General features: G+C 45.6%; 1 protein-coding gene across 1 annotated transcript in view; it reads right to left on the bottom strand.

The window, feature by feature from the left end:
• Window positions 1-1824: 1824 nt before the first annotated feature.
• znf207b (zinc finger protein 207, b) overlaps window positions 1825-11047 on the bottom strand; it is a 9991-nt gene continuing 768 nt past the window's right edge. Inside the window, exons 2-10 of the mRNA XM_080523890.1 lie at window positions 10788-10914; window positions 10548-10686; window positions 9498-9680; window positions 9022-9097; window positions 8525-8586; window positions 7332-7462; window positions 5227-5454; window positions 4636-4792; window positions 1825-2694 (exon numbers count right to left, since the gene is read on the bottom strand). Coding sequence (XP_080380016.1) covers window positions 2543-2694; window positions 4636-4792; window positions 5227-5454; window positions 7332-7462; window positions 8525-8586; window positions 9022-9097; window positions 9498-9680; window positions 10548-10686; window positions 10788-10914 — 1255 coding nt within the window. The 3' untranslated portion in view covers window positions 1825-2542. The remainder of the gene's footprint in view (window positions 2695-4635; window positions 4793-5226; window positions 5455-7331; window positions 7463-8524; window positions 8587-9021; window positions 9098-9497; window positions 9681-10547; window positions 10687-10787; window positions 10915-11047) is intronic.

Below are 11047 nucleotides of genomic sequence, written 5' to 3'. Positions count from 1 at the left end.
AAGCACAGACGGATAACCTTCCAGTTCCCATGCACGGGGGGCGATGCCATCAACGTCGCTAAAGGACAATCCAGGCATATTTTGATAAATCCTGCGAGATTTATACAAACATCCAGCCTTATAAACCTGGATTTTCCTTTAGTGACGTTAATGGAATACCCCCCAGAAGCGTCCCAGTGTGGACACACCAACAACACACACCAACAACGCATTCCTGGGGCCGGTTTCACAGACGAGGCTTAAGTCTAGTCATGGACTAAAAACGTCTCCAGTGGAAGTTTTACATTGGAAGTGTGGTTTAATCCAGGACGAGGATGGAATCTTCTCTGTGAAACCGGCCTCTAGACTCCCAATTCACAACATTGACAATCTTACAAAACCAAATCTTAAGCCTATAGATTATAGCTGTTGTCTTATATGCATCTAGGAGATAAGCATATATATATTATTATTATTATTATTTATTACACTAGGTTTAAAATTCTCAATCCCCAAATTGAACACAATTTTTAAAAGTCCAGTGCAAGACAGCGCCACACGATGGAAGGAACTAGTACTAGGTAAACTGACCTGTGTTGCCAGGTAGGTGGGTATAAAGGCTTGTAAAGCTGATAAAGGTGTGTGCTAAAGATGAAACAACACACACAAGAGCATTAAGTGATGGAAGCACAAGGCGTATTTTTTGCCACACTAGAATCTGAAACCATTTAGCGTTAGTGGGGAGCTGAAACATCACTTCTCTCTCTCTCTGCCAGACACACTGCAACGGGCTCCGTGGGATCCCATATCTGGATGGGATCCGTATTCACCAACTTCATGTCCCCCCAATGCCGCTCCTTCCTGCCATATTGTGCTCAACATCACTTAACAGTTAACTAACTTAACTCCAACGGGATTTAAAAGTTCTTTATTTTTAAGACTACATTTAAAAAACAGGGATGCAAACTGGTGATGGCCCAAAAAGGTGACAAAATGTTTTTTTGCCTGAAAACAAAGAACATTTATGAAAATTGTTGACCTATTTTGAGGTAAAAACGTCTAATACGGCTAAAGGGTGACAAGTTTGCACCCCTGAAAAAAATAAAAATTTGCCATGAAAAGCACGGCCACATTGTTCTCTGACTGTCCAGGAGGGTTGAGAGGTTAAGAGCGTGGAGCAGGCAGGGCGGGGGCACCCTGAGGACATGAACATCTAGAGACAGCACCTGACACACCTCCTCATACACGTACAGGACATACACTACAGCACTCACATGCAAGTGAAAGCATTGTAGGCAGGGGGGGATGTTAATGACCCTAAATGAGGAAGGGAGATCAGCTGAGGGTCATCAAGACTGCAGTAACTCATGTTCAGGGTGCATCTCAAACCAGCGGATGTCCATGATCAAGGACCGCTATTAACGAATGTGCATCACTATGTCATTAAGCACATCATGGACATTTATCAGAAATAATTGAAATGGCAAATTATTTGAGCACTACTCACATCAATTCAACATTATAGGTCAGACCTGGACAAGTCAAAAAGACAATGTCAAATACTTTTAACTAATTGAGCTGCACTTGACTAATCACTTATAGGGTGCCTGGTAGAATGACACCAATGGAACAACAATGGAACAGACAGTATGACACTGTCACTCACAAGTGCTTTAACACCATTGTCAATTTGTGTATACTTTTTTTCTTCTTTCAAATCCAAGCACACCTCAAATACCTCAGAGTACTTGACATCCGTATTTGACCCAGGTCTGACCCCCCAGTACAAACCTTCATTCATGATGGAAGACTCGCCCCCTCCACAGGGTCAGGAAAAAAACAGCATTGAATTTTAAGTGGGTTTTATTACAACATAGATCTTAAAACAATACAGAGAAGTCACACAAAATTACCCTTTTGATCGTGGAACAGACCTGAAATAAGAATAACACTAGAGAACTGATAAGAAATTATGGATCCGTTAAACTACTAAACAGTTGGAATCATCATCATCTGAGACCCTCACCAACCACTGGTTGGGGACATCACGTCCAACAGCACCTAAGTGTGCTGTGAGGCCCTCAACACCACTCTACGAAAAAAAACAAAAAATAATAATCATATATTTACAGGAACTTGCCTTTGTGTAAGGGGTTGGTAGTTCAAGTTACCCTCCAGCAGCGTCATAACAATATGAACCAATATTAACACACTTCTACAAACCTGAGTGAGACCAGAGAAGAGAAACCATACATGTATCAAATTTTCCAACAAAAAAGCTGTCAACAACAAACATCAAGTTGTGAGGTGTTTTTGTTTGCTTGTTTGTTTTGTTTAGTTGTTTCCTTCCCATTACAGATATGATGTTAATGTCCATGTGTTGGTACAAATATTTGTTTTGTTTTCTTCACCATCAAACTGGTCGTTTTAACTGCTCATTGGCTTGGGCTAGTTTTTTTTTTTTTTTTTTTAAAAGAGCACAAGGTGAGAAAAGGGTTTAACCTCCAAACCTAGTGAAGGGTGGGGTGGGGGGGCGGGTGGTGGAAGACACGGCGTTGCGGCTTCAGTAGCGCCCGGAGGGGGACATGACGGGGGGCCGCATGCCCATGGGGGGGCCCCCCTGGTACTGGGGCACCATGGGCGGGCCCTGCCCGTACGGAGGCATCCCTCCAGGCATGTAGCCGGCCATGCCCTGGGGGGGGGCACCATACTGACCTGGGGGGGGGGGGGGGACCACATGAACTCAGGTTACACACAGCACTTAGAGACAACCAAAAAAACACCAACTTTGGAATTCCAGTGTTTCCTCTATAAGCATTTATTAGTGGCCACCAAATGATTCAGACAGTCCACTTTGATTCAGGTTGCAGAAAGGCAGCGAGTTATTATGACCGGAGAACAGAAAAAAAGCAGATTGAAGCTAGATTTAGGCCGCTTCCAGACCAACATTTCGTTACGATTTAGCGGTAGTTATTTACAATATGTTACAATGTTGCAATTAACCTCGTCGTTTGTGTTCGCACTGCAATCGAGACTCTCAACAGGCCGAGGCGACGCGCTTTCAAAACAGTTTTGTGATTGGTCCGAATTTAGCGGGACATTTGGATTTCAGGAAATCCCTCTCCTCTCTCTTAGCCCGTCGCCGGTGCCTTTAATCCCGTATCCTAATCGAAAACGGAACATCAGCGACGACTGTGGATTATTGCATTTACTGCTGTTCTCTGGTTCATGTTCTTATACCAGTGCTCAGTATAGAGTATTTTAAATGAACATTCGTAATGTATGTCTCTGATGTTCATCATGGTCAATTAAATGCGGTGGTAGCTGACGTCGGCACGTTGCGCCGTTCTGAGCGGCAGCAGGTCTCGCTGCTCTGTTTTTAATGTTTGTCGTTTTTTTGTTGTATAATGTCTAATGTTACAACCTCAGCCAGAGTTGTTTATACCAGAAGTGCCCTCTTTGCACTAAGAGAGACTGCAAAACATGACGGTTTCAAACACTCATTACCGAAGGAACTACGGAAGAAATACCGGGGGTGCAAAGCTGGAGCGAAGCTAAAAGCTAAATCGAGGAGGCGGTGGAGATACAAGCCGTTTCTACCATCAATCGTAATGGGAAATGTTAACTCCATACCCAACAAATGTGACGAGTTGGAGGCACTCGTGATGCATCATTCAGTGTATCGGGAGTGCAGCCTGATGTGCTTCTCTGAGAGCTGGCTAAATGACAACATCGCCGACTCATGTGTGGAGATCGAACTATTCATAGCAATATGCGAGGGGCAAAAATTATCTATTGCTTCTAAAATCACCACGAACAGAACGGCAGAGGTACGGGTAAACACGGCTCATGTTGGTGTCCAGGTAAAAGTTGGTTTTCTTTAACTCAACTGATAGCATTAACTTGCTGTTGTTGTTTACCGAATGCTCCATCTGACTGTCACACTGTAATTCTACTTGTGTAAACAGTTAATGAGTAACGTTAGACGGTTTTGTGCGTGTTCTCTCACGTAGGCCTACTTCGTATTGATCTTTATGTGTGTGTGTGTGTGTGTGTGTGTGTGTGTGTGTGTGTGTGTGTAATGCGCGTTCCGCATGTTCCGCTGCAGCTGTAGGATATGTTGGTATTTGATCACCTTCTATATAAAATCGAATGACTTAACCGCTATTTAAGAAATTATAATTGTTGCCACCCTCTATACTAGTTTTTGGTGAAACCACGTCTTTGTTTTGAGCGCCAGTGCGCGTTTTATGCGCGTGCACGCGAAAGATAACCGCTCCGCCACTAATGTGAAAAATCATGGAGGAAACACTGAATTCTAATTAGAACCTAATAAGAATCTTCTTAGAACCTAATAAGAATCTTCTTAGAGAAAGCAAAAATAAATAAATGAATAAATCTTTCTTCATATATCACGACGACTGCCAATGGTGGCTGGCCTGAGCTAGATTACTCTTCCTGCTACGACCGGTGGATTGATGAATCACTTGCTCTTTGGAATAAGGCATCTGCTAAATGTCAAAAATGTAAATGTAACCTAATTAGAACATTCTTAGAACCTTCAACCTAACTAAAACTTTATTAGAACCTAATTAGAACCTTCTTAGAACCTAACTAGAACCTTCGTCCCCGTCCTCCACGCAGCGTCTCTCTTACCATGCATGGGGTGCCTCATGCCAGGCTGCTGCGGTGGCATGCCCTGCTGGGGGCGTATTATGCCCCCCACGGCCGCCACCGGGAGGGCCGCCAGGTGCACCTGGCTGACCCGGGGGATGTTACGCTGGTAACGGGGCAACTGGGCCCGGCGCTCCTCCTGTTGGGACAGGAGACACACGGGGGACAGTCAGGACACATGCGGCACACGCCTGTCCCTCTCAGAGCAGTCCAGGACACACACACACAGAGCAGCTCAATTCTATATCTGTCTAGTGAGTTTCAAGCGACAGTTAAACATGTTAAACATCAGCAGAGCGGTGCGTTGGGTTCATCTGGCCCCTGTGCACCGGACGGGCAACATACATACATACTGTTTTTAAAACCCCAACGGAACGGTTTGAAGCAGCTCATATCAAGCACACAACTGCAGGAGCAGGGCAAGACAGGCTAGGCTGCATCTAAACATCTAACCAACATCATCATCATCATCATCATCATCATCACAGGAAACATACAGGTCTTTTTATTTATTTTATCGTACATAACATTACTTACTGTGGAAGGGCAAAACGGAGAGCGTGATGGACTTACCAGCGAGATATCCTCATCTGGGTGGATCAACTTACTGGTTGCACTCGTGGGGGCGAGGGTGGCAGGCTTACTACTGGTGACTGTGGCCGGGGGCTTGGCCACAGTGGAGCTAGGGGGGGCGGAGGCGGAGGAGTGGGTGTAGGCGGGGAATGTTGCTTTGGGAGGGTCGGAGGAGGTGGAGGGCGCCACGCCGTGGGGCGACGCCGTGGCTGCGGCACTCTGCTGGGCCTGGAGAGAGAGAGAGGGGGGAGGGACGGAGAAGAGAGAGGTAGGGAGGGAGGGAGAGAGAGGGAGGGAGGGGGAGAGAGAAGAGAGAGGGAGGGAGGGAGGGGGAGAGAGATGGGAATGAAGAGAGAGGGAGGGAGAAGAGAGAGAGCAAGAGACCGTGAGATGACTACTAGGCTGGTGTACAAGAATTGACATGTACCATTACAGTGCACTCCTCTTATGACTAGTTGATTGTGAAACGTCTGATCTTTGATTGGCCAGTTGATTTCATGGTGATTGTTAGAGTGCACTGTACCATTAAAACTAATAGTGACAAACAATTCTTATTACGTTAAACTTTCAGTGCCTGAAGAGGATCCAGACACACTAGTGGTCTTCAATGTCAAGGAGCAAAAACAGTGCAGATCAACTCTGATTCAAAAAGATCAACTGTAGTTTCAAACGTTAACTGAAACCAACTGTCAGTTATCAAACCGTGACTGAAAGCACAGTTGGTTCAGCGTTTCCAGAAATGGGAAAGGCTGAAAAGATTTTCTTTTTTTATGTAAAAGAAATAAACAAAAAACACATGCCATGTTACACACTGCTGCAAGCTAAGCGCTGTGAAATATAACAGGAAATCCATTTGAACCCCTCCCCGCCAAAAGAACAACATGCTACCACAAGGGGGAATCCAACCAAACGTAAGCCATGCCTTAACGTTATAAAACCAAAACACCATATCCCCTGGAGAAACACCAATCACAGGCAGGCATGCAGGGAGTCCCCGTCCCCCCCAAAGAAGGCCTAACAGCAGCCCTTCCTCAAGGTGGAGTCATTCAGAAGATGCTACAAATAAAATAATTTTTAAAAACCTGCATGAGTTGGTTTGGGTTGGTTAGATCAGATGGTGAACTCATTTAGTTAGTAATCGACATCGTTATTCAACCAACCAAATTAAAAAGCTGCATGCCACCCAGACCTGGGTCAGAAGAGTATGAGTTACTACTCAATTACGGAGGTTGGTTGATGTGGCTTGGGAGGTAGAGCAAAGAACACTGGGAGAATCCAGGAAGTGTAAAGCCTACACAAGACTAAAGAGGGAATAGTTCATGATTTCATACATTATAAAGGTTTAAGGAACGCCATTCAGAATCATGAACCATCCCTAATATCAAGTACAACCAATGCAATTGAGAGAGAAAAAAAAACAGACACTATTTTGAGCCCGGGTCTGCATGCTACTACTGCCGCCTCCGTCACGGACATCTAAGCGGTTAGAGGCCTTTGTGTGTCGTACTTGTGGCGAGTTAGAAAACAGAGGCTTAGAGGAGGGAGTGTCTGAACTTGGAGAGGCTGTGCTTGTGCTTGGAGCATGAGACCCCATCTGCAGCGTAGAGGGAGAGAGAGAGAGAGAGCAGAGAGCGTGAAGACACCATCAGAGGAGGAGAGGGGGAGAGGGGGAGGGAGAGGGAGGGAGAGAGAGAGAGAGAGAGAGAGAGAGAGAGAGAGAGAGAGAGAGAAAGAGAAACTGGACACAATACTGTTTCACAATGAGCCATAGTCTACTGTTGTCCTCCTTACGAGTCATACCTGAACCCGAACCCAAACCCAGACAGTATGGGTGTGACAGAACACCAACACAGCCAGACAGTTGAGTCTATATATAATAAAAACAGTACTGTTCTTCCTCATGTCACTATTACAAGAAAGGAAGTCTCCATTTCAGTCATGATCACGACACAACGCTTTATGGAGGATGTAAACAAGATGTAAACAAGATGAGGACCGTGACACGTAAGAGCACTTAATGAAGGAGAGGTGGGGACTGGAGTGTCTTGGGAGCTCCAGTGAGAACCCTCCTGTAGTAAGAGACCCACCTCTACTGTACTACCCACCTGTACTGCGCTGGGGAACAGAGGCTTGGTGACGGCCGGCTGGGCTGTGGTGGGGCGGATGGGCATGCCCACAGTGGGGGCCTGGGCCATGTGGGGCATCCCCGGCCGGTGGCCCATGTGAGGAGGCATCCCTGGAGGAGGAGGAGGAGGAGGAGAACCACAGGATCAAACCACATGACTTGCACTGCGTCTACATTCATCAATGAGTGGCCTGGGGTGGTCCAGTGGTCTGGAGTGGTCCAGTGGTCTAGCACCACGATCTACAGTGCGCACATATACCCATGTTGGCATGGGTTCGAATACGGCCCATGCCCTGCTGACATGACCTCTTCTCCTTACTATCTTCACTAACTTTATCCAATGAAAACTAAAAATATGAGTGGGACTGCCCCAAAAATGACCGTTACATTCATCAATGATATCCATCAAGAAGGAGTGGGGTCAAGTACGTTTCAAGTATGAATTTATCCAGCCATGAGGGGTGGTGTGTTCATTTAAGAATGTACAAAATATAACAATGTTATTCTACTTCCATTAAACAGAATGATGATGCAAGTCAGACGGTTGATGATGGGCTAAAAAAAATACATCCTGAATAATAATAACAATACAAATATTTAAAAAAAATCACTGTTCTTTCTCAGTGCACATGAAACAGACATCAAGTTGTTGCCAACAGCAGCCCCACAATTATTAGAACCTAACTAGAACCTTCGTCCCCGTCCTCCACGCAGCGTCTCTCTTACCATGCATGGGGTGCCTCATGCCAGGCTGCTGCGGTGGCATGCCCTGCTGGGGGCGCATTATGCCCCCCACGGCCGCCACCGGCCTAGTCTCAAACGGCCGCCACCGGCCTAGTCTCAAACACACGACAGTCTGTCTCCCTCAAATACTAGACATTAACCAGCTACATTATTGAAAAAAATAGCCAATCAACAGTGCGGGTTGGGGTATTAGAGGAACTTCAGGGCCCAGTATTTTAAAACTTCTAATTTAGATCTGAATGATCCAGGTTCTTTTCTGTGATCCATGATCAGATCTGTCAGATTTTGAGTAGTATAGGGGAATTCAAAGAGCTCAAATCTGATCCTGAATAACCCCAAATAATCTGGATCATTCTGATCTAGATTTAAAAGTTTTTAAATTACTGGACTACAGGAGTGAGTTCACCATGGCAACGCGGTTCCACTCACCTGGAGGCATCCCTGGCATGCCGGGCATCATGGGAGGCATCATCCCTCCCATCTGCATCATGCTGCAACCACAGGTTCAAACCAACAATTACATTTCACATTTTAACAGACACTTACCCAAAGTAAGACTAACAATTAGAGACTACTGGGACAGCCTCTCTGGAGTAACTTAGGGCTGAGTGGTGGTTACTCAAGGCCACACTGGTGGTGGTGTTCCCAGGTGGGATTTGAACTCATGACCTTCACGATGGTTCACAAAGGTTCAATAACTCCAAAGTGTCTGCTAAATGGTTAAAAATGTAAACGCAAAAAAAAAAGAAAAAGAAAATAACACTTTCAATGTCAAATCTCCATTGAAGCTTTTTAGTGCAGTGGATTAGTGTTAAGCCTCGTCTGTGAAACCGCCCTGAGAGTCACGCTGCAACAACAGGCTAAAACCAATAATTATATCACATGGTTCAACTTCACACAGGAGGTTGGTAGGACCCAGTACCCACCCTGGTGGCATTCCGTGCATGCCCGGGGGCATCCCATGCATCATGGGTGGTACTCCTGGCATCATGGGAGGCATTCCTGTACAGGGAGGAGAAGATGTACGTGAGCAATTTGACAAAATCCTTCCTGGGAGTCTATGGTTTGGGTGTTAATACCGTTTGTATCGTATTTATATTGTTTAGTATTGTTCTTGTTGTAAAAGAGACGTCGTCCGGCTATGTAAAAAAAAAAAAGTGTGACACAAACAATTTGATTGATTGATCGATCAACTTGGTTGCAATCATCCTACGCCAAGTCAATCAATCTCAATCATATCATTTCATATCAGACTGTACGGCAGTCCAGAGTCCAACTAGTGTAAAATGCATCGCTGTGTGGCTAGGTATGTGTGCCTAGGTTGCCTAAAAACACAAATCAATCGATTTGACCACTGCATCATTCTGCCATTGATCCCATTGACGCCTGGTCCGTTACGTACCTGAGTAGTTGCCCTGGGGCATCCCAGGAGGCCCAGCCACGGGGGGCATGCCCTGCTGGGCCATGGGGGGAGCGTAGCCCGCCTGGGGCTGGGCGGCGGCGGGCTGCTGAAACGACGGGCCTGGCTCATCGTCGTCGTCGTCGCCGTCCGAGTCGTCCTGGTTCTGCTTCTTTTTCTGACTCTCTGTAACAAGGAGGTGGAACGGTGATTTATGGATTTTGGAACAAAGTATTTATTGATTTTATGTTTACAACATTAACATAGGGAGATCGGAAAGTTGGTCAGAACCTTACATTGTGAACCCTTTAACCCCCCCCCCAATTTATCTTCCCCCCCGAACGTCAGAACATTCCGTTCCCCCCTCTCATCATAAAGGACAACGACAGACAAATCATTTTGATATCTCCCCCGTCCCCCGTTTCAGAAAATAAAGGAATAAGTGAAATAAAAATTACACAGGTGGAAACCCAGAAAATTAAGATGTGTGTCACTTATATTGCAGTGAGTGCATACATGTTTCAGTATACAGAATAGTCACAGCGGGGAATCGAACCGACAACTTAAGCGTTGTTAGCTCTATGCACTCCCACATCTACTGTAGTGACTTGAGCATTGGTTTTTGGGGTTTTTGTTTTTTTAAGTAATTTTTTCTGAGTGGGGCAGTCCCACTCATATTTTTCATTTTTATTGACAGATACAGTAGAGATTTAGACAGGAAGGATGGGTGAGAGAGAGGAGGGATGACATGCAGGATATGTCCCCGGCCGGAATCAAACCGGGGACCCTGCGGTTACATGGTCAGCGCTTAACCCGCTGCTACGCCACCTAAGCATTGACTTGAGCATTGTTGTCAGTGTGCTGAGACTACCTTCATTACAGAGGGACAACTCACAGTATTAGGCCTATATGATATGCAAATATGACCCAGCTCCAAATTTACATCCCCCACAAATGAAAGCAAGATTCACAACAGGTGTTGAACAAACTCAGACCAAAGATGCTGCGAAACACCAACATAGATGGAAACACGGATGACGTGACTCAACTCACCTGCAGTTTTTTGTTCGAGCGTCCGTCTCCTCTCCTGCATATCCTTCTCTGGGATTCCCTCCATCCCGTAGATCTCCAGCTCGATGTCCGTCCTTCCCGGTATGGCGTTTGGGACGCCATCAATGGTTTCTTTATGGACCTGAAAACACAGCAGGTCACACTTCCCGTCAATGACTCACGCACAACAGAAGTGGACAGAAATGGCAACACAATAAGAGAGCTGTTGTCGTCAACACCGACCTGCATACAGTGAATGGCCAAACCTGGCCCTGTGTACAACTTCTTGTGACATATGTGGCACTTGAAATGTTTGGCTTTTTGATGTTGGATGAGGATCTTCTCGTCGTCGAAATCTCGATTACAATACCTTTAAGTTGAAAAGTTAAGGGTGTTTCCTGGTTGTTGATAGCACTTGTTAATTAACTTCCTGTTAGCAACATTAGCCATTTATCAAACCATTGCGATTCGCAATTAGCCAACAGCTGTCAATCACTGGTTTC

The sequence above is a fragment of the Nansenia antarctica genome (genome assembly GCF_963989245.1).
Source record: "Nansenia antarctica genome assembly, chromosome: 2".
NCBI lineage: Eukaryota > Metazoa > Chordata > Actinopteri > Argentiniformes > Microstomatidae > Nansenia > Nansenia antarctica.
This window is presented reverse-complemented; position numbering and strand designations above follow the sequence as displayed.